The sequence below is a fragment of the Pelophylax lessonae genome, assembly GCF_965119305.1.
Source record: "Pelophylax lessonae genome assembly, chromosome: 12".
In the NCBI taxonomy this organism is placed as follows: domain Eukaryota; kingdom Metazoa; phylum Chordata; class Amphibia; order Anura; family Ranidae; genus Pelophylax; species Pelophylax lessonae.
In genome coordinates, this window is record NC_138779.1 from 161,283,761 (window position 1) to 161,308,467 (window position 24,707).

General features: G+C 44.7%; 1 protein-coding gene across 2 annotated transcripts in view; it reads left to right on the top strand.

The window, feature by feature from the left end:
• The window catches only part of CNOT3 (CCR4-NOT transcription complex subunit 3), an 894,807-nt gene that overhangs the window by 559,086 nt on the left and 311,014 nt on the right, over window positions 1–24,707 (top strand). For both annotated transcript variants that reach the window (XM_082273841.1, XM_082273842.1), the window contains exons 11-12: window positions 7,700–8,033; window positions 19,860–19,965. In XM_082273841.1, coding sequence (XP_082129967.1) covers window positions 7,700–8,033; window positions 19,860–19,965 — 440 coding nt within the window. The remainder of the gene's footprint in view (window positions 1–7,699; window positions 8,034–19,859; window positions 19,966–24,707) is intronic.

The following is a 24,707-nucleotide window of genomic DNA, read 5'->3' on the forward strand; positions in this document are numbered from 1 at the left end:
CCTGTTCCTTTTCCATGTGTCCCCTGTTGGAGTTTTTTCAACTAGGTGTAGACCAACGTTTGACTCTGGGCACCATCAAGGACCAAATCTCCGCTTTCGCTATATTTTTACAAAGGCCGTTGGCTGTGAAGTACTTGGTTCACACTTTTGTGCAGGGAGTTTGCCATCAGGTTCCTCTGGTGCGTTCCCTGTTACCTCCATGGGATCTCAATTTGGTACTGTCGGTACTTCAAAAGCCTCCTTTTGAAAACATTTGTGAACTCCCTCTGCTCACTCTGTCGCAGAAGGTGGCCTTTCTAGTCGCTATTACTTCTGCACTTGGGGTGTCGGAGTTGGCTGTATTGTCCTGTCATGTCACCTTACCTGGTGATTCATAGAGACAGTGTTGTTGCGACCCTGTCAGGCGTTCCTTCACAAGGTTGTCTCAAGATTTAATTTAAATGAAGATATTGTGTTACCGTCCTTATGGCCTAAGCTGAAACATCCTAAAGAAATTGCTTTACATTCCTTGGATGTGGTCAGGGCGATTCAGGTGTACCTGGCGGTGACTGAACAGTTTTGGAAATCCGATTCTTTATTCTTACAGATGGACCTCATAAGGGGCAGGCCGAATCTGCTGCGACCATATCCGGGTGGATCAGGCTTACAGTGGTGCAGGCGTATTCTATTAAGGGAGGACCTTTCCCTGTCAAGGAGCATTCTACAAGGCCGCTTAGTGCCTCCTGGGCCTTCCGTCATCAGGCGTCAGTGGTTCAGGTGTACGTGGTCGTCTGTACACACATTCACAAAATTTTATAAGGTGGATGTACTTGCCTCTTCGGATGCGGTGTTCGGCCGCAAAGTTTTGCAGGCTGCGGTTGCAGAGGCTCCTGCCTCTTGAGGGTGTAATTTTTTCCTGAGGTTGAACTCCAGTTATTCCTGGTTGAGCTCCTGTTTTACCTGGTTAGCTATGTTTAGCCTTGTTGGGAATTGTATCTCTTGCTGTGTTTTTCCCACCCCTCCTTTTGACACTGCATTGGGACATCCCTTTGGTGCTGTGTCCCTCAGTAAACGAAAGCGCAAACTGGATTTTTCTTACCATAAAATCCTTTTCTCTGAAGTTCACTGATGGATACAGCACCCGCCCCTCTATTGGGTTGAGTTTTGTATTCTTCTGACACTGCTTGTTATAAACTGAAGTCCTATAACAGGAAGTGATGGTGTACCCCCTGGGACTGCCTCATGGGGCGTAGCCAAAATTGTTTCTGTCTAGTCCTGCTCCTGAAGAGAGAGCAGCATAATAAGCCCAATGGTCTTGAAGACACAAAGCTGTGTCCGTCAGTCAACCTCAGAGAAAACGATTCTATGGTAATACAAAAATCCAGTTTTTTGACTTACCGTATAATCCTTTTCTCTGATGTGCATTGACGGACACAGCACCCACCCCTCTATGGAGTTGGCTTTCTTCTGACACTGCATGTAACAAAACTGAGAGCCTATGGCTGAGAGTGGGAGTATACCCTCTGGGACTGCCCCATAGGCGTTGGCAAGCTTTTTGTTGTCTAGTGTCCTACTCCTGTAGGGGGCAGTATAACCCAATGGTCAAGAAGATAAAGAGCTGTGTCTGTCAATGAACATCAGAGAAATAGATTTTATGGTAAGTCAACAATCAAATTTTTTTTTTACCTGCAAAAAATGTGTATTTTTTTTTTTTTTTGGTCACTTTACTTTTATCAAACAATTTCTAGAAATAGGTTACAAAAGTACAGATCATAAGGCCATACAAAATAGGTGAAAAATGGAAAGCAAATAAAAAAAAGCAATACAGTGCTAAATCCAGTTATCTATTCATCACAGGAAATTAAGAATCCCATACTCATACATTCGGTTCAACTGCACATTCTTCTTTCGGACCCCAAAAATCCTAAGGAGGCTTTTAAATGTATAGATATCAGGAATAAAACATAAAATCTTCAGTACTGATAAAATGGTAAAAGGGATGTTCGTTCACAATATAAGTATAACCAGAAGGGTCCAGACATGGTCAAGCAGTGGTGAAGGGGAATTATAAGACCAACTACTACACGTACCCAGAGAAGCGCCCACAAGCATTGACGATCCCAAAACAGTGGAAAGCTTTAGGTTATGAGAAATTAAAACTCTGCACCCTCACTGTAGGCCCGTCAGCCAGTCCAAACGGTTTTAACTTTTTCTGGGTCTGCACCATCCTCTGCTACAACATCTCTATCGCCATTATGTCATTGAGGATCTGGGCCCACTCCAAAAGCAAGGGAGGAGATGTACTTTTTCAGTGACGGGAGATGGCACCTTTAGCCGCCATAAGTCAATGACGGAGGATACCCTTTTTTATTTTTGTAGATGGGCCCTGGGATCATAGACAAAAGCACAGTTTTGGGGTTGGCATAGATGTCTATGATACACATCGATTTGCAGGGAATGAAAACTACCTGCCAGAACTGTGACAACAAACAGTAGCTCCACTATATATTAAGGTAAATGCCCTCTGTCCCTGAGCATCTCCAAAACGTTTTAGAGGTGGACATAAATATACGATTCAGACCCACTGGAGCTCTGTACCACAAGAAAACTGTCTTACAACTTTTTTTCCTGTAAATAAGAGGACATGGAGAATTTCCAGCTGGTTAGGTCATCATAAATGTTTGCAAGGATACTGACATAGTTCATCAGGTAAAGGAAAGAAGGGTCCGAGGGGATTTTAGTCCCCAAATAGATTATCTAATTATGCTTAAATTCAAAGGGGAACTCTCAATGGATTGCTGACAAAAGAGTAACATTCAAAATTTCAGAGGTTTTTATTTTTAAAGTAACTGAGTTTACCAAAATGCTCAAATTCCTGCAAGATATTCAGACTGGTGGAGGGTGGAGCGCTGGGTAAGGAAGAGTAGGAGGTCCCCAGCAAAAAGGGCCAGCCTGTGTTAGTGTGCCTTGATTTAAATCCCTTTCATTGAATCATTGGCTCACAGAGCTAATGCCAGGTGTTTGATTACTATAATATAGAGTAGATAAGAAAGGGGACAGCCCAGTCAAGTCCCATTGCTAAAGTGCTCTGATGGGACCCTATTGGTTTTTGCTATGGTTATATTTTCGATAGAGCCATGATGCACTGTACCAGGGTGCTCCCGAGTCCAGCCGCAAGGAGGCTTCCAGAAAGGCCAACTGACCCTGTCAAAGACCATCTCTGCTTCTGCGGAAAGAAGGCACAGAGGAAGGCGATGGGAACATGCATAACAAATTATGTCCAGGACCCTAGAGGTATTGCCCTTTGCCTCTCTGGTGTGTGATATATTTTAAGCGATTTTCTTTTAACTTTGATGATTATGGCTAACAGCTATTACAAACCCCAAATTCTCGGTATCCTAAAAAATGTGAATAATACATAAGACCAATTAAAAAAAAAAAAAAAAAAAGATTTTTAACCACTTGCCTACAGTGCACTTTCACCCCCTTCCTGCCCAGACTGATTTTCAGCTTTCAGCGCTCTCACACTTTGAATGACAATTACTCAGTCATGCAACACTGCACCCATAAAAAATTTGTGTCCTTTTTTTTTACACAAATAGAGCTTTCTTTTGATGGTATTTAATCACTACTGGGTTTTTTATTTTTTGTGCTATAAATAAAAAAATACTTAAAATATTGTGAAAAAACGCATTTTTCTTTGTTTCTGTCATAAAATTTAGCAAATGAGTAATTTTTCTTCACAAATTTTGGCCAAAATTTATACTGCTACTTATCTTTGGTAAAAATAACCCAAATAAGTATATATTATTTGGTCTTTGTGAAAGTTATAGAGTCCACAAGTTATGATGCTAATCATCGAAAATTTATCACACTTGATCTCACCTGATGTACTGAAGGCCTATCTCATTTCTTGAGACACTAAAAAGTCAGGAAAGTACAAATACCCCCAAAATGACCCCTTTTTGGAAAGTAGACATTCCAAGGTATTTAATAAGGGGCATGGTTAGTTTTTTGAAGTTGTAATTTTTCCCACAACTCTTTGCAAAATGAATTTTTTTTTTTTTTTTTTTTTTTTTACATATTAACAGGTTATTTCTCTCACACAGCATATGTATACTTGCAACTACACCCCAAAACACATTCTACTTCTCCTCCTGAGTATGGCGATACCACATGTGAGACTTTTTCACAGCCTGGCCACATACAGAGGCCTAACATCCAAGTAGCACCGTCCGGCATTCTAGGAGCACAAATTACACATATAATTTCCTGACAACCTATCGCACTTTTGAAGACCCTGGAGCACCAGGACAATGGAAACCCTCATAAAATTACCCCATTTTGGAAAGCAAACAGCCCAACGTATAATTTTTGAGGCATAATGAGTCTTTTGAATATGTCATTTTTTTCCACAAGTTTTTGGAAAATGTGGAAAGAAAATGAAAACGTATTTTTTTTTTTTACACAAAGCTGTCCATTTATGCAATATTTCTAACACATAGCATGTACATAGCAAAAATTGCACCCCAAAATACATTCTGCTATTCCTCCTGAGTATGGCGATACCACATGTGTAACACTTTTACACAGCCTAGCCACATACAGAGGCCTAACATCCAAGTAGCACTTTTCACAAAGTTGTCCATTTATCCACTTTAAGACTGGGCCTATTTTTGACACTTGGTGTTTACAAGCTAAAATCATTTTTTGCTAGAAAACTACTTAGAACCCCCACACATTATATATTTTTTTTTTAGCAGAGACCCTAGAGAATAAAATAAAGATCGTTGCAATATTTTTATCACACCATATTTGCGCAGCAGTCTTCCAAATGCAATTTTTTTTGAAAAAAATTCACTTTTTTTTAACTAAAAAATAAGAAAACAGTAAATTTAGCCCAATTTTTTTCCATAATGTGAAAGATAATGTTATGCCGAGTAATTAGATACACAAAATTTTATGCTTCAAAATTGCGCATGCTAACAGAATGGCGCCAAACATTGGTACTTAAAAATCCCCATAGGCAACATTTTAAAAATTTCTGCAGGTTACCAGCTTAGAGTTACAGAGGAGGTCTAGGGCTCATATTATTGCTCTCGCTCGAACGATCGCAGAGATACCTCACATGTATGGTTTGAACACTGTTTACATATGTGGGCGGGACTTGAGTATGCGTTTGCTTCTGCGCGCGAGCAAACGGGGACAGGGCGCTTTAATTTTTTTTTTTTTTCCTATTTATTTTATTTATTATTTTTTTATTTTTACACAGTTTAAAAAAAAAATGTTTTGATCATTTTTATTCCTATTACAATCAATGTAAACATCCCTTGTAATAGAAATATGCATGACAGGTCCTCTTTATTGTGAGATCTGGGGTCAAAAAGGCCTCACACCTCACAACTACACTAAAAAAGAAAAAAAAAAAAAATTGTTGAAAAAGGAAAAAAAAAAAAGCGCCCCTTTAAACCGTGCCAAGTGCTTCTGGAAAATGGAATCAGCATTTCCATTAGGCTGGTCAGCAGAAGAAATCATGAAGTGCTTCTAAAATTTCCTGGTAGATGACTGCACTGACTTGGGACTTGATGGAACGCAGTGGACCAACACCAGCAGATGACATGGCTCCCCAAATCATCACTGGGGAAACTTCACACTCGACCTCATGCAACTTGAGTTCTGTGCCTCTCCACTCTTCCTTCAGACTCTGGAACCTTGATTTGCAAATAAAATGCAAAATTACTCGCATCTGAAAAGAGAACCACTGAGCAACATTCCTGTCCTTTTTTTTTTTTCTTAGCCCAGCTTAGATGCTTCTGACGTCTCTGGTTCAGGAGTGGCTTGACACAAAAAGTGCAACACTCTTAGCCCATGTCCTGGATACATCTATGTGTGGTGGCTCATGAAACACTGACACCAGCTGTAGTCCTTGTGAATCGCCCCCAAATTCTTGAATGGCCTTTGATTCATAGTCCTCTCAATGCTGTTGTTATCCCTGTTGCTTGTGCACCTGTTTCTACCACACTTTTTTCCTTCCACACAACTTTCCATTATTATGCTTGGATACAGCACTATGCTTGTTGAAGCTAGCTTCTTTTTCAGTTACCTTTTGTGACTTACCCTCCTTTTGGAGGGTGTCAATGACTGTCTTCTGGACAACTGTCAGGTCAGCAGTATTCCCCTTGATTGTGTAACCTATTGAATCAGACTGAGAGACCATTTTTAATGTAAACTTTTTCACAATATTCAAATTTTCTGAGATACTGAATTTTGGGTTTTCATTGACTGTAAGCCTTAATCATCAAAATTAAAAGAAAAATGTTTGAAATATTTCTCTCTGTGTGTAATTAATCTATTTAACGGTTTCATGATATTCAAATTTTTTTAGACGCACCTGTACATTATAGTCAAAAGTTAAAACAAAATATATCTTTTTTTTTTTTTTTTCCCAGCATATAGCTATGTTTAGTTTGTGTATATTAGAGTGTGCTTTAGCAACTTTATTTGTGGAGGAATTGATTTTTATAATTTTTTTCTTTAACATTTATATTTTGTGGGTCACAAACCTATTCACCTTTTATAGATTAGCCCAGAGGAATTGCGTCATAGTCAAAAATTTATTTCATAATTCTCAAGATTCCTGCATGAAACAGACATTCTGTAGTTCTATTGTAATTACCAATTCAGGAAGAAAAGCCTTTGAAAAAATGTGTTCAAACTTATCTAGACAGCCTTCTCCTGAAGGATTTATCTTCCTTTTAGCTGTCAGTTAATGTCCACAAAAAAATCAGATGCTCCAGGTTTTTGGTTGGATGTTTTTGAAAGAATCAGCCGCTTTCTTTGCCTGGAATACTTGGGTCCTGGACACATACCAAAGGTTCTCCTTCTATAAAATAAAATTCTTTCAACGTCCACATTCAAGATTCTGGGTCAAAGAGATATCCCACAATGAGTTTCTGCATGAGTTTAGACCTCATGGTAGCCTCCTGCGAGTCTGTATCATTGCCTCAATCAATTCATTCAAGACCACTCCAACAAAACATCTTGTAGACCTGGAGCAAGTATGTTCCTTTCCTTGACCTACCCAATCTCCTGCCACCCAAGTGAGGAATTACCTAACTTTGTGAATCTCCAGCACTGCTTTAACAATAGGGACGTTTTTCAGGCTGGGGGGTAGTGTTCCAGTCCTCACGGTTATTTGTGGAAGCCTGCTGTGTTTCAGGGCTAGTAACATTTTTTTGTTAAAATGTCTTAGATTGGACACACAGCAAAAGAAAATTCTGATAGGGGTTGTAACAAACATACTCTACAGAAAAAAAAAAAAAAAAAAAGTTTGGGTTTACAGTACATACACATTCAACTTTGTGCTTGCTGAAGAATATTGTCAGCGCCTGAGAGCTGACACAGCCAGTGTTTTGATACAGAACTCCTTTCTTATCTCAGCCTGTATTACTGGGTAGACCTTGTGAGCTGCAAGAGTAGTGATGTGAGCAAATAGAGGCACAGCCTAGAAACTTTTTGGATACCTATCACAGATCACATAGAGAAATTTAGGTAGAAATTGAGAAACTGACACTTTAACAAGCCTTGGCACTAATGTATTGTGCACAAAACACCATACATTTTCTGTTCTTGTTTTTAGTTTATGCATTGCATTTGGTCCTATGCCTAAATTTTACTTGTGTATTTTTCCCTTAAGTTTAGCATTTTTTTTCTCTTTTAGTCACCAGCAAAGAACGGATCCAAAAGTACCCATAACAACCATCATTCACAGTCCCCTGCAGTGACTCCAAGTTACCAACTAGGAAGTAGTTCCAGCATGTTGTCTTCTCTGGGAAATGGACCAGCTATAAACAGCAATGGCACAGTATCTAATAGCAGCGGTACAAGCAGTAACAGCAGCACCAACAGCAAAAACAACCCTCCCAGCGGACACACGTCTGCTACACCCACTCCATATGCACAGGCAGTAGCTCCTATCCCATCTAATTCAAATGCATCCCAGCCTAGGCCTTCCAATGCCCAACAAAACACAAGCAAACAAAATGGAGCAACAAGTAAGTATGAGAATTGTGCTTTGTCTTAATATTGCTTGTTTTCATTTTTTTTTTTTTTTTTTTATTTGAAATTCTGTCCACTGTTGAGATACTTAAAGCTTTAAAGGTTTGTCACTCTCATATTTAGAACACAGAGATGGCTCTGTTGAAATTATGTAACTTTTTTGATTGCCTTTAATAATCAGGTATTGTAGTGAATAGTTATGATTTGTAAATATCATGATCTGATTCAGTAGACCTAAATCAACAAAATAATTAATGCACATCTTTTTGCAGGTAAAACAATGTGAATTTACTATTTCTCTTGTTTGACACACAGCTCCAGAATCTTTGTAACCATTGGGTTAACTTGCCCTCTACAGGAATAGGACACTAGGCAGGAAAAAGCTTTACACGCCTATGCGGCAGTCCTAGGGGATTTACTCCCACATTCTGCTATAGGCATTCAGTTTTTTCTTCTGCCTAGTCAGGAGTAGGGACCTAGTTCCTTGCTGGGATCTCTGGTCCTAGCATTTTCTCCTTTTTAATGGAATTTTTACCTCATTATTTTCTGTTCCTGTGAGAACTACAATCAACGGCTGGACTAGGTGACAGACTGGGATATTCTAGATCCTTGAGGTCTCCCCAGTCTGGCCAGCGAGGCCTCAGCTCCGCGCTAGATCGGCCACGACATAGCCCCACTGGACGGGGGCTGGCCTACAAGTTATATGGTTCCCCTCCCTTCCCCCAGGCCTCTCTAAACGGTCACTGAGTTTTTTGGCCCCACCTCCCCGGGTGCGGTTGTGAGCTACCTTTGCCACATGCTCCTCTGGGGGGTTGGCTGCTGGTTGAGCTGCTGATGCTGACCGGGTTTTTCCTGGGGCGCAACGGTGGTTGAGCAGGGTTCCCTGCCATCCTGGGGGTTGGTGACTAGGGATGCTCCCTGCGGTGATTGTTGGTCTGAGGGAGCCGGTGTTTCATCATCCGTGGGTATGCGCCTCATACGGCCAGGTCTGACCCAAAATCTAGGACGCTGCTTTGCAGCCTACTCGGCAGAACCTGTGTGAGGCGGCCCCTGTGAGGACGGCTGAAGCCACTGCCTCTCGTGTAGGCATTTACCTTCCCCTGGGTGGTCGGATCCCCTGGGGATCGCGTCCTGGCGATGGGGCAGGCTCAAAATTTAGGCCGCGGCTTGCAGGCTACTAGGCCATGTAGCCGAGTTGGGGAGCGGCCTCCGTGGGTCTAGCTGAACCCCCCAACTCCCCCCTTGGGCATCTGCTGGACTGAGGATCTGTGCTATTTGCAGCTGGGCCCCCACAAAATTTAGGCCTCAGCTTCCGGCCTGCTGGGCCACATGGTCAGCTTGGCACCTCCCTTGAACCGGGTGGTGCCGTGGGGGCACTTAAATTTTAATGACAGTTTTGCCGCCATTATTGTGTAAGCGGAGGTTCCCTGCCTGCGTGTCCGCATCACGGTGGCCGGCCAACCTTTAAGGGGGTCTATGTTCTGTTATGTCCTCTTTTGTGGGGTCTTATAGGTGGCCCATTTGTGGACCCTTGTCCAGCATTTCCTTGCGGGATTTCAGTCGTCAGTCTACCCTGATTGTTAGGTTTCTTGGTGAGCTTCGTATTTGGTGACCCTACTGAGTGTGTGTCCACGCACTTCGAGTGCTCTGTTAGTGAGGATGATTCCTCTTCTACTGCAGCCGCGCATGAAACGTGGATGGAACTGCTCTGGTTCCATCCACCAAGTTAGACTATCGGGGTCTGACTCTGGACTTCGCTTCAGCCAGGGTGTTTTTTCGAGTAGAAAAAAACTCCAAAAGGTGCAGGATGCGATTTGGCTCCTGTTGTCCAGCAGTCGGTCATCTTTCAGGACATACAAACGGGTGCTGTGCCTAATGAGGTCTATATTCGAGGTGGTTCCACTCGAGACCTCTGCAAAGAGAGATTCTTGCCAGGTGGGACAAGAATCCACGGTCTCTAAACAACTCGATCCTGTTGACCTGGGATACAAGAGGGTCCCAGATATGGTGGCTTCGCTCTCTGGTGCTTCGACAGGGCAAAGCCTTCCTTCCCCTGTAATGGACAGTGGTCTCCACGGTTGCCAGCCTTTCCGGATGGGGAGGTATTTTGTGTACAGATGTGCTCAACAGGTCTGGACTCAGGAGGAGTCAAGACTACCGATCAATATACTGGATAAGATTTGTCTGGCTCATTGGACAAATGGCCTTTAGGGGTAAGTATTCAATGGGACAATGCCATGGCCGTGGCATATGTCAATCACCAAGGCACAGAAGAAGTGTCCTGGCAGCTCGGGAGGTAGCTGGAATTCTAAGGTTCGGCTGTGTCTCCGGTAAGGAGCTTCCGATTTGGATCTATTGGCCTCTTGTCCCAACAGGAAGGTACATAGAATTGAGGCAAGGTCTCTGGATCCTCTGGCCGATGCCACAGACACACTGGTGGCTCCTTAGGGCCAGTATCATCTGATAGATGCTTTTCTCCCACTAAAACTTCTGCTGAGTCTTCTGCAAAGGATCGAGTCAGAAGGGATCCGGTCATGCTAGTGGCTCCAGACTGGCCTCGCCGGTCTGGTATGGCTGGTCGCCAATGCCCCTTGGAGACTTCCTCTCAGAGAAGATCTATTGGCCTAAGGGCCAATCTACCATCCTGCTTTTCAGTCGCTGGCATTAATGGCTTGGCTTTTAAAAGCCAGGTGCTGATGGATAGGGGGGTGTCTGAATCGGTGAGTCCCAAGCTGTTAAAGGTTAGAAAATCTACCTCTTGTAAGATTTATCATCATATCTGAAAGACATACATTGCGTGGTGCGAGTCTCTGGGGGGGGGGGGGGGTCATCCCCATCCCCATCCCCATCCCCATCCCCATCCCCATCCCCTTTCAGTGGTTTGGCTTTTTGTACCTTGGGTACCATCAAGGGCCAGGTTTTCGGCTTTTGCGGCCGTCTTTTACCATCCTTTTGCTACGCATTCTTTAGGTTGCACCTTTATTCAGGGGTTTTGAAGACCTTGTGTGTTGCCTTGCACTCTCTGGATATGGGTCGGGCGCTCAGGGTGTACGTTGCGGCAACCGAGTAATTTAGGAAATCAGCCTTACTGTGTTTGTCCCTAGGGGATGGACCTCGCAAAGGGTTGGTCACATCTGCTGCAGACATTTCCAGATGGACAAGACAGACGGTGGTGTATGACTATTCCATCAAGGGTAAGGTTCCTCCGTTCCATGTTAAGGAACTTTCTACATGGGCGCTTAGTGCCTTTTGAGCTTTACGCCATCAGGCATCAGTGATACAGGTTTGCAAGGTGGCCCCCTGGTCGTCTGTGCACATTTTCACGAAATTTTATAAATTGGATATACTGGCATTTGTGGATGCTGCTTTTGGCCGCAAGGTATTGCAGGCCCCTGTTTGAGAGGATCTGGTCCTCTTTAAGGGTGTATTGCTTTCAGATGTGCTCCAGTTGTTCCTGGTTGAGCTCCATGTTACCTGGTTGGCTAGGTTTAGTCTTTTGGGAATTTTTTTTCTGCTGTTTTTCCCACCCCTCATGTTTAACCACTTCTGGACCGGAAGATTTTCCCCCTTAATGACCAGGCCATATTTTGCATTTTCGGCACTGCGTTACTTTAATGGACAATTGCACGGTCGTGCAACGCTGTACCTAAATAAAATTGGTGTCCTTTTTGTCCCACAAATGGAGCTTTCTTTTGGGGGCAGTGACATTACTACAGTAATCAGTGCTAAAAATATGCATTGTTACTGCAATGACACTGGCAGGGAAGGGGTTAAAAGTGTGGGTGATTAAGGGGTTAAATGTGTACCTAGGGGCGTGTTTCTAACTGTTAACGGGCGTGGCTTATAGAATGACCATAGAGACCTGTGATCCTATATAGAAGGATCACAGGGGCTCTATGATCATTCCAGGGAGAAGAACGGTCAGCTGTGTTTACAAGAGTTGACTATTACTATCAGGGAATGATCGTGGGTGTCAGGCGGCAATTGGAGCCGCCTGCCCGCTGCATCGGCTTCCCCGCTGACAACCAGGGGCGGGAGCGCGCTCGCCCCCTAGCTGCCTCCAAGCGACCAACATAGCCTTACGTCGGTTTGCCTGGGAGAGCCACACTGCCGCAGAAAATACGGGGTAAGCGGTCGGCAATCGGTTAACACTGCTTTGGGACGTCCCAATGGTTAAAAAGATTCTGGAGTTGTGTCTGTCAATGAACGAAATAGAAAATTGGATTTTTGTCTTACCGTAAAATCCTTTCCTCTGGTGTTCCCTGACGGACACAGCTCCCATCCCTTTATTAAGTTGGGTTATTTTTCTTCTGACAGTGCTTGCAACAAAACTGAATGCCTATAGCAGTGTGAGAGTATATCCCCTGGGACTGCCCCATAGGCGTGGTAAAGCTTTTTCCTGCCTAGTGTCCTACTCCTGTAGAGGGCAGCATAACCCAATGGTTAAGAAGATTCTGGAGCTGTGTCCGTCAATGAGCATCAGAGAAAAGGATTTTACGGTAAGACAAAAATCCAATTTTTTTTCCACTGTAGTCTGTAAGGCATTGCCTCCATTTTCCGCACGGTGCAGTGGGGGTGGTAAGAGGCACAAGCTGGGCTTGTTACATGTTGCACCCTAAATACAGATGGAACATCTTCCAAAATTGAACTTAGCCTTTACCTTTGAACTGCCATCATCCTGTTTGTAATACAATGGGTATATAGAGTGTTCCTCACCCATTCAGCACCATTTGCTAAGATATATGCATTTATTGTAGTTGATGATGTCCATAAAGGCATTTTATCTCTAGGGGCCTATTCACATCACTGTGATGGTATCACAACACACACTAACACACCAAACATGCTGTTGTGCCTTGCAGTACCATTTATTTTTAAGGGCAGCTCATCATACAGTGGGTACGGAAAGTATTCAGACCTCCTTAAATTTTTCACTCTTTGTTATATTGCAGCCATTTGCTAAAATCATTTAAGTTCATTCTTCTTCCTCATGAATGTACACATAGCACCCCATACTGACAGAAAAACACAGAATTGTTGACATTGTTGCAGATTTATTAAAAAAGAAAAACTGAAATATCACATGGTCCTAAGTATTCAGACCCTTTGCTCAGTGTTTAGTAGAAGCCCCCTTTTGATCTAATACAGCCAGGAGTCTTTTTGGGAAAGATGCAACAAGTCTTTCACACCTGGATTTGGGGATCCTCTGCCATTCCTCCTTGCAGATCCTCTCCAGTTCTGTCAGGTTGGATGGTAAACGTTGGTGGACAGCCATTTTTAGGTCTCTCCAGAGATGCTCAATTGGGTTTAAGTCAGGGCTCTGGCTGGGCCATTCAAGAACAGTCACGGAGTTGTTGTGAAGCCACTCCTTCGTTATTTTAGCTGTGTGCTTAGGGTCATTGTCTTGTTGGAAGGTAAACCTTTGGCCCAGTCTGAGGTCCAGAGCACTCTGGAGAAGGTTTTTGTCCAGGATATCCCTGTACTTGGCCGCATTCATCTTTCCCTCAATTGCAACCAGTCGTCCTGTCCCTGCAGCTGAAAAACACCCCCACGGCATGATGCTGCCACCACCATGCTTCACTGTTGGGACTGTATTGGACAGGTGATGAGCAGTGCCTGGTTTTCTCCACACATACCGCTTAGAATTAAGGCCAAAAAGTTCTATTTTGGTCTCATCAGACCAGAGAATCTTATTTCTCACCATCTTGGAGTCCTTCAGGTGTTTTTTTTTTTTAGCAAACTCCATGCGGGCTTTCATGTGTCTTACACTGAGGAGAGGCTTCCGTCGGGCCACTCTGCCATAAAGCCCCGACTGGTGGAGGGCTGCAGTGATGGTTGACTTTCTACAACTTTCTCCCATCTCCTGACTGCATCTCTGGAGCTCAGCCACAGTGATCTTTGGGTTCTTCTTTGCCTCTCTCACCAAGGCTCTTCTCCCCCGATAGCTCAGTTTGGCCGGACGGCCAGCTCTAGGAAGGGTTCTGGTCGTCCCAAACGTCTTCCATTTGAGGATTATGGAGGCCACTGTGCTCTTAGGAACCTTAAGTGCAGCAGAAATCTTTTTGTAACCTTGGCCAGATCTGTGCCTTGCCACAATTCTGTCTCTGAGCTCTTCAGGCAGTTCCTTTGACCTCATGATTCTCATTTGCTCTGACATGCATTGTGATCTGGAAGGTCTTCTATAGACAGGTGTGTGGCTTTCCTAATCAAGTCCAATCAGTATAATCAAACACAGCTGGACTCAAATGAAGGTGTAGAACCATCTCAAGGATGATCAGAAGAAATGGAAAGCACCTGAGTTAAATATGAGTGTCACAGCAAAGGGTCTGAATACTTAGGACCATGTGATATTTCAGTTTTTCTTTTTTAATAAATCTGCAACAATGTCAACAATTCTGTGTTTTTCTGTCAGTATGGGGTGCTATGTGTACATTCATGAGGAAGAAGAATGAACTTAAATGATTTTAGCAAATGGCTGCAATATAACAAATAGTGAAAAATTTAAGGGGGTCTAAATACTTTCCGTACCCACTGTATCTACAAATTTTTCCCAAAATGAATAGGGCAATAAAACCGCACTAGCATCAGATAAACGTATATATAAAACAGTCCAAATAAAGTCATATAATCCATGTAAAATGCTCTTGTGCTCCAATCTTCCTAAAAGTGCTAGTGTTCCACATAAATTGATTCCGTGATGTGATGCACACCCCTTTTTTTTAATTTCATGTTGTCAGGATCAAGATTACTGGAACATCTTTGAGGCTACTGGGGAGTTCTTGATCCGTTCCTTGTGACCCGCTAGTCCTATTTAAATCAAGCCTGTTTGACTCCCAAGACTGAAAAGCTAGGGGTCCTTTGTTTCTGGTAAGGAGAAACACAAAAGGGTGTGTGTTACATCACAAAATGAATTTATATAGACCACTTCAGAACTTTTAAGAAGATTGGAGCACAAGAGCACTTTACATTGATGATATGCCTGTATTTGAACCCAATACTGACAGAAAAACACAGAATTGTTGACATTGTTGCAGATTTATTAAAAAAGAAAAATTGAAATATCACATGGTCCTAAGTATTCGAACCCTTTGCTGTGACACTCATATATTTAACTCAGGTGCTTTCCATTTCTTCTGATCATCCTTGAGATGGTTCTACACCTTCATTTGAGTCCAGCTGTGTTTGATTATACTGATTGGACTTGATTAGGAAAGCCACACACCTGTCTATATAAGACCTTCCAGATCACAATGCATGTCAGAGCAAATGAGAATCATGAGGTCAAAGGAACTGCCTGAAGAGCTCAGAGACAGAATTGTGGCAAGGCACAGATCTCTGCCAAGGTTACAAAAAGATTTCTGCTGCACTTAAGGTTCCTAAGAGCACAGTGGCCTCCATAATCCTCAAATGGAAGATGTTTGGGACGACCAGAACCCTTCCTAGAGCTGGCCGTCCGGCCAAACTGAGCTATCGGGGGAGAAGAGCCTTGGTGAGAGAGGTAAAGAAGAACCCAAAGATTACTGTGGCTGAGCTCCAGAGATGCAGTCAGGAGATGGGAGAAAGTTGTAGAAAGTCAACCATCACTGCAGCCCTCCACCAGTCGGGGCTTTATGGCAGAGTGGCCCGACGGAAGCCTCTCCTCAGTGTAAGACACATGAAAGCCCGCATGGAGTTTGCTAAAAAACACCTGAAGGACTCCAAGATGGTGAGAAATAAGATTCTCTGGTCTGACGAGACCAAAATAGAACTTTTTGGCCTTAATTCTAAGTGGTATGTGTGGAGAAAACCAGGCACTACTCATCACCTGTCCAATACAGTCCCAACAGTGAAGCATGGTGGTGGCAGCATCATGCTGTGGGGGTGTTTTTCAGCTGCAGGGACAGGACGACTGGTTGCAATCGAGGGAAAGATGAATGCGGCCAAGTACAGGGATATCCTGGACAAAAACCTTCTCCAGAGTGCTCTGGACCTCAGACTGGGCCGAAGGTTTACCTTCCAACAAGACAATGACCCTAAGTACACAGCTAAAATAACGAAGGAGTGGCTTCACAACAACTCCGTGACTGTTCTTGAATGGCCCAGCCAGAGCCCTGACTTAAACCCAATTTAGCATCTCTGGAGAGACCTAAAAATGGCTGTCCACCAACGTTTACCATCCAACCTGACAGAACTGGAGAGGATGTGCAAGGAGGAATGGCAGAGGATCCCCAAATCCAGGTGTGAAAGACTTGTTGCATCTTTCCCAAAAAGACTCCTGGCTGTATTAGATCAAAAGGGGGCTTCTACTAAATACTGAGCAAAGGGTCTGAATACTTAGGACCATGTGATATTTCAGTTTTTCTTTTTTAACTTTCTCCCATCCGCGCTACAGCCTATATACGGCTGCAGCGCAGACTTGAATTTTCGGGAGGCCGTTTTTAAACGGCCTCCAGTGAAACGCCCCCCGCGCGCTCCCTTGGACACGGCCGATCACAGATCGTGGTGAATGGCCAATCACAGCGGCCATTCACCACGTGATCAAGCCGTCCAATGAGAGATGATCTCATATGTAAACATATGAGATCATCTCCCATCGCCGGCGCTCCTTCCTCACGCAGACACTGCAGTGTGAGGAAGGAGGGGGAGCCGACAGCCGCTGGGGACACACAGGAATGTAATCAGGGCACTGATCACCAGTGCCCTGATTACTAAAGGTAAAAAAACCACACACATTGCCCCCCCATCAGTGCCCACAGTGCCCGCCATCAGTTCCCCCATCAGTGCCCACAATCAGTGCCCATAGTGCTGCCAGTCAGTGCCCATCAGTGCCTGCTCATCTAGGCACTGATGAGCACTGACTGGCAGCAATATGGGCACTGAGTGTGGGCACTGATGGTGCCGCCCATCAGTGCTCATCAGTGCCACCCGTCAGTGTCCATCAGTGCCATCCGCCAGTGCCGCCTATCAGTGCCGCCCATCAGTGCTGCCTCTCAGTGCCCAGTAGTGCCACCTCTCAGTGCCCAGCAGTGCCGCCTATCAGTGCCACCTATCAGTGCTCATCAGTGCCGCATATTAGTACCTCCTCATCAGTGCCCATAAGTGCCACCTCATCAGTGACCATCAGTGCAGCCTATCAGTGCCCATCAGTGCAGCCTCATCAGCGCACATCAGTGAGGGAGAAAAATGTATTTTAAAAATTTACTCGCAGAAAATAAGAATTTTTTTTTTTTTTTTTCAAAATTTTCTTTTTTCTTTTTTTTTGTAAAAAATAAAAAACCCAGAGGTGATTAAATACCACCAAAAGAAAGCTCTGTTTGTGTGAAAAAAATTATACAAATTTCATATGGGTACAGTGTAGCATGACCGCGCAATTGTCATTCAAAGTGTGCGAGCGCTGAAAGCTGAAAATTGGCCTGGATGGGAAGGGTGTTTAAGTGCACAGTAGGCAAGTGGTTAATAAATCTGCAACAATGTCAACAATTCTGTGTTTTTCTGTCAGTATGGGGTGCTATGTGTACATTCATGAGGAAGAAGAATGAACTTAAATGAATTTAGCAAATGGCTGCAATATAACGGAGTGAAAAATTTAAGGGGGTCTGAATACTTTCCGTACCCACTGTATATAATTTGCATGATCAAAACAATTTTAAGTGTAAACAGGCCCTAATACATTAACCCATTTTGTTTTGCAACAGCCAGTATACTCTGTTTGTAATTGCAATTTATATTTATTATAGAGCTGTCAAGAGCTATTCAAATAAATCCGGTTGAAAGTGCTTATAGCTGCCGGTATCAACCAAATGCCTGCGGACAATTGACAGTGCAGGCTAGGCTAGGCTATTAAATAAAGCTCCAGCTGTAGGCACGTTTGTAATTTATGAGAGCTTTCACATCTCTGTGCTGTGGTTTGGCTGCAGCGCGGGTGTACCTGCGGTTTTTGCAAGTGTTATCTGCAGTTTCCCCATACACTTCCCATCTATCCGGTTATGGACTAATTTATTACATCACCATTGCAAGACTGGTTATTAGGACTCTCTCCCAGCCAGGCACTATACTACATTTATTAGTCACTTTTTGTGCACCTTATTGCACTATTGTTGTCACTTTCTTTTTTTGAACGCTCAGACCACTTTCTATATCTTTAGTGCAAGTTCTTAGCACTTTTTGCCACTGTCACTTTATCTTGTTTATACCATTATTGTTTTAATCCATATATTATATTCATTCACTGCTCGATTATAATTACATAATTTTATTCATTTTATATACTCTGTCACTTTGATTGCACTTTATCATGGGGATATTTATTAATCACTGCATTTTATTATATGTTGATTTATATTCTTATTTTGTATATCGATTTGTTGCACTGATAACTTATTGTACACTACATCTTATATACAAACAACGGTGCATCTATTTATTTATTTACACACCACAGTATTCAATACAGGCAGCGCCAATTACCCAAAATTCTTCCTTTTATAAGCAATAAAGCCAAAAAAAAGACAAGTTGGGCTGATTTAGTGTCAGTTCGCACCATGAAAGGTGCATTAGTGTGCTTCACTAACAGCCCTTTAATTTCACTGGGCTGCCAAATGTGCAAAATCTGACACTATTTTAAAACTTGTGCCAGACCAAATTACATGGTAATATGCATTTCGGTGGCTGCAAATGCACCTATGTTTGCTAGATGTGTGTGGGGGGGGGGGGGGGGGGCAATTTAGAATTATTGCAACATGCGTATGCCTACAGAAGGCAGTGCGTTCCCGAGGATCAGGTGTTTTTTTTTTTTTTTGTATCACAAGTGGTGTGAACTGGCCTTTAAAGTGGTATTACCACAAAAACAAACATTTATTGTATTACACAATAGCAGAGATGGGCTCGGGCATGTTCGAGTTCCCATGTGCCCAATCCCGCCAAGAAGTCGACACTGCACTCTGCTATTCATAGGCAGGAAGATATTTCCCGATCCGTAGCTGCATGGGTCGGGAAATGCTTCAATGCCTGTGTCAGCTTGTTTCAGCAGTGTACAGTGTCGGCTTCATGGCAGGATCGGCCACGTGGGAGCTCAAACATGCCCCGAGCCCACCCCTACACAATAGCAAAAGAAAGGAGAAAAAGCACAAATGAGTGTGTGACTCAGCGCTACAATGTATCTGCTAAGGGAGGTTTGTACATCTGGTACTAGCTGTTAGTAATGGTCAGTCCATCAGTAATGGGTTTAAAAGATAGTCACAAGATGTCACATATGTGCATGTAAAACTACTCCTCTTGGTGGTAGGCTGCTTCTATAGCGGGCTGGGAAACCCGATAGCTGTGGAGACAAAATGCCCCCCTCTGCATTTGTTATATTACAGCCTATTATTTCTTAGATGTGATAGCTACATTCCTTTTATGTTTTTAGGCTTTTTTATTTTAACCTTGTTATTCAGTAGTGGAGGTGGGGAGTGTAACAAAACTGGATACTCTGGGCAGCAGCTCATTTTTTTTTTCTCCTTTCATTTCCTTTCATTAATCCAATTTAGTCATCCAATCCATTCATCCTAATGGGCCGTGGCTTGCAGTAACTCCTTTCATTTTCACCGCACATCCACTAAATCCACTCCCAGCCTGGTCATGCCCTTTTGTTTTTGGAAGGTTAAAACAGTTTGCCTAATGAGCAGCTTTTTTTTTTTTTTTTTTTTTGGACAGCTAGAGTGAGTTCTGCACATATTAGCTGCACAAAATACAGTTGGGAAAAATGTAACCATGCACAAAATACAGTTGGGAAAAATGTAACCAACTCCCAAGTGGGGGGAAATGAAATATTACCACTTAACAATGTCCAAATTTCTTCCCAGGTTACAGCTCTGTAGTAGCAGAAAACTCCACAGATGCTGCACTTAGTAATAGCAATCAATTACAATCAAGCCAGTCTGTGATTCACAACCCACCAACAAGCACTGCGTGAGTACAATAGGAGGTCACTTTTCATCATTGTGGGGGTTATTTACTAAAGCTGCAGAGAAAACCCAACTGCTTCAAGGCTTTTTTGCCAAAGCTTATTTGAACAAGCTGAAGTTAGAAGCTGATTGACAACGTTGCACATCTACACCAGATTCCGGAGTGCTCCGGTTTTAGTAATTCTCCCCGTGTTTCCATGTCTGTCATTACTGAGTTTGTTGAGATGTGAAAGAATTGAACGAAAATTGTTTCTTCTGGTCTAAATGGAGAACTGTGTTTTGTGCTTGCGTTTTTAGTGCTATGTATGTAATATATGTGTACAGTACATGCAAATTTCATATGTATGCGTATACGCTGTTTGTAACATACTCTTAAGTAGTTATTTTATTTAACATTGAAGGTGTGCCTAATGTGAATGCCAACATTTTTCTGGTGGTGGTGTTGCATTACATATAATTGGTGTTGGACCTTATCATTTTTTAGAATTACAGTGGACTTCACATAGATATTGTGAAAGGGTTGTGCTATACATAGCACAGCACATGATTGCTCATCAGTAGGTCCCTCTACAGTTGTAGCAGTGCTTAATTGCGTAATTAAGACAAGCTGTGAGGTAGTAAGTAGTTTTTACTATACTTTGGTGATCCTTTAGGGTCCTTTCACACGGGCTGGTCCGTATGTCAGTTTCTCTTACGTCCTCCGACAGTCACCGCCCATTCACACAGTCTTCACTTATGGGGTATTGACTTCATCTCCACAGGAGTTTCTAGGCATAAGACTTGTAAAAGAACAATAAATCTACATAGTCACACCTATGGGGGCTGTCCTTCTAGTCCAATACCCCCCTGCAATAGCCATCCCAATTCAGTTTGTCTTCTGCCTAGCTTCAGAAGTGGATAGGCTTCCCTGTGCTGAGGCTACAGTCTCAGCCTTTCTCTTTTTCTCTTAAGATTTATTTTCAAAAGATGTCATTTTTTTCTTTACTTTGCTAGCTGTTTATTTTATCAGCATTAGTTAGTGGATATTTGGATGAAGACGGCGTCTGCGGAGCAGGGAATCGGACTGACCATCCTGGTTCTCTAGGACAGAGGGTCAGATGGAATCCCAGCCCGCCATCGAGCATTTCGCAGGCTATGTGTTCTCCTTGGCCTCATAAACGACCCATCCCTGTCCATCAGGGATGCAGCCATGTGAGGTGGCTACCTCACTGGACACAGCATAGGTTAGTCCGTGCACTACTAGTGTCCTGCATTTTGGCTGGTGGCACTCCCCTGCCATCTGAGGGTGGGTGGTTTCCCGCTTGATATGAGGCACCCCACGCCATCGGGTACAGGTAAGTACATTCTGTGTGGGGCCTCTGTCTGGGGTCGGCAGTCCTGTGTGTCTGTGGTGTCCCCTGTGTCTGTACGTTTTTGGGCTCCCCGATCCCTGGTTTTATTCTCTCACAGCAGCGCTGTGTGGGGTTTTGGGGGTCCCTCTCCTAATGTCACTTTAGGGTGCTTGGGGATGCAGACACATGTGGCGACCGCTGCGGGGTTAAAAACCACCGGTCCACCATTTTAAGTGTGGGCAGCATGTCTGGCTTCACTATGGGCGCTCGTACAGCATGCTATGTAGTGTATTTTCTCGCCTTACGGCGCCATCTTGTGTGTGGCAAGCGATTGTTCCGAGCACATGTCGGCGGCCATCTTGATGAAGCCTCCCATTAGGTTCAATAGGCAACTTTTCTTTTCAGTTATCGAATCCCAGGACAGCAAATTCCCGCCAGCTTTGGTGGGGGATTCAGGGTCCTCTGAATCCTCCACCGTCACTAATTTTGCCGCTGTTGTGGCAACTTTGGTGTCAAAAATGTATGTGCTGATGTCTGAACATGCTGCTAGGAAAAAGCCTAGAATTTCCTTTTCTTCTGATTCTGAGTGTGACATGGTTGCTGTAGGTAGCGTGGCCCTTTCGGGGTCTCGCTCTTTTCAGGACCCGCAAGAGTCTGAGGGGAGGTGGAGGTTGCAGGGGTGGATGATTCCCCCCCTGGGTCACCTCAGGAACGTGCAGCTATGGATGAGTTGATCCTAGCAGTAAAAGAAACACTACATTTGGAGGATGAGGCCACTCCTCCGGGCGTTGTCCTCTTTTGGTACAAACAGGACCCGCAAGACAGCACAGGTTTTAACTTACCCCGCAGAGTTTCACCATAAGGTGAATGAGCTATGGCGTAATTTAAAACACACCTTCGTGGTGCCTTAGAAGTTTCAACTTCTCTACCCTCTTGCAGCTACTACGGCTGCACGCTGGTGTGTGCCTCCGCAAGTGGATCACGCGGTGGCCAGGTTGAACAAAGCTACCCTGCTCCCCGCCGATGACTCCCCGGTGTTTAGGGATCCTACTGATAGGAGACTGGAATCTCTTGCCCGACATTCCTACATGGTGGCGGGTTCCATGCTCAAGCCTATTTTTGCCTCTGTGATGGTGGCTCAGGCGGACCAAGGTGCAGTGGTCGCCACATGTGTCTGCATCCCCAAACGCACCCTCGTGGCCGACTCTGCCCCTCCCACTACAGTGGAAATGGTGGATCAGATTTATCGTGGGGTCATGTATTTGTGCAATGCGGCTCTAAATGAGGCCCCTTTGGCTATACACCTGTCCAGTGTCGCTGTGGTTAACCGTCGCCTAATCTGGTTAAAATGCTGGTCGGCTGACCAAGGAAGACGGTGGCTGACATCCCCTATGCGGGGTCTCGCCTTTTTGGGGAATCTTAGGATGAATTGGTTAAAGGAGTCACGGGGGGTAAGAGCACTCTGCTGCCCCAGAATCCTAAGGGCACGTTTTTCCGCGGTAAGCGGGGCCCATCCTTTAAACCTACTCAAGGGTCCTTTCGTGCCTTCAAGGAGCAGAACAAGGGTAAACCCTTCAAGGGCCAAGGTAGTCAGAAAAAGCCCTGGTTTGGCAAACAAAAATCCGGCCAGGCCGGTGCGGCGGCTCAGTCCGCCTCTGCCTGAAGGGGCGCCCTCACCCGTTACAGGGGTGGGGGGACGTTTGCGCGGCTTCCTCTAACCTTGGCTGCTCCGAATCACGGACAGGTGGGTTCAGTAAATCATTCGGTCTGGGTACAAGATAGAATTTCTTTCACGGCCGGCAATCAGATTCTTTCCCTCAAATCTTCATTTGACCCCAGGGCGGTTACAGGACCTACATCAAGCGGTGCAGGATCTTCTCGCTCAGGGGGTGATCGTCCCGGTGCCTCATCGGGACAGGGTTCTGGGTTTTTATTCAAATCTGTTCACTGTGCACAGAAAGAAGGGCAAAGTGCGTCCGATTCTGGACTTAAAAGTGCTGAACCGCTTCTTGCGCGTTCGAAAGTTCCGCATGGAATCACTCCGCTAAGGTGGTGGCCTCCCTGAATCCGGGGGAGTTCCTGGCCTCTATAGACCCGAAGGATGCGTATCTACACATCCCCATTTTCGAGGGTCATCAGAGGTACCTCTGATTCGCTATCGCGGAGGAACATTACCAGTTTGTGGGGTTACCTTTTGGTCTCGCTTCGGCTCCAAGGTTCTTTACCAAAGTGTTGGTGCCTGTTCTGGGCCTGTTGCGGGCACAGAGCTTTGCGGTCTTGGGATATCTGGACGATCTCCTATTCAGATCGAGTGCCAGTCAGACTGCTGCGCGATCTGTCCACTACGGTCCAGACGCTTCAGGAGTTTGGTTGGACGATCAACTTTCAGAAGTTGACCTTGTCGCCTTCGGTTCGTCTCCCGTATCTGGGAATGGTTCTGGACTATGCTCTAGCAAAGGTTTTCTTACCGTAGGACAAGCTCCGGACCCTACAGAACGAGGCCAGGTCCCTCAGGGACAACAAATCCTTGTCACTCAGGACCTGTATGCGGTCCCTGGGGCTAATGGTGTCGGCCTTCGAGGCGATACCGTTTGCACAATTTCACATGCACTCTCTTCAAGCGGAGATCCTGGCCATGTGGGACAGGCTACCTCAGTGTTTGGACCTGAGAGTGTCTCTGAGTCGCCAAACCAGAATGGATCTCTTGTGGTGGCTTCAGTCCCAGGTGGTGTCGGACAGAAAATCCTTCCGGCCAATTCTGTGGACGGTAATGACCACAGATGCCAGCTTGTCGGGCTGGGGTGGCGTTCTGGGCAATCTGTCTGCCCAGGGCACTTGGTCGGAGGAGGAATCCTCCCTTCCGATAAACATATTGGAATTGAGAGCGACCAGGCTGTGCCTAATCCATTGGTCGGATCATCTTAAGGGCCGTCCTGTACGGGTGCAGACGGACAATGCCACTGCGGTGGCTTACATCAACTACCAAGGGGGCACCAAGAATGCCCAGGAAGTGACCAGTATTCTGTCTTGGGCCGAGACTCATGTCCCGGCGATATCGGCGGTCCACATTCTGGGTGTGGAGAATTGGCAGGCTGACTATCTGAGCCCCCAGACCCTGGACCAGGGGGAATGGTCCCTACACCCAGAGGTGTTTCAGATGCTGTGTGTGAAGTGGGGATCCCCGGATGTGGATCAGTTTGCGTCTCGGCTAAACCACAAGGTGGAAAGGTTCGTGGCAAGAACGCGCGATCCTCTGGCAGACGCATCTGATGCGCTGGTGGTGCCTTGGCATCAGTATCGACTGCTCTATGCCTTTCCTCCGATTCAATTGTTGTCCAGATTCCTTCGCAGGTTGGCCTCAGAACAATCGCTGGTGATTCTGGTGGCGCCGGACTGGCTTAGCCGGTCCTGGTAC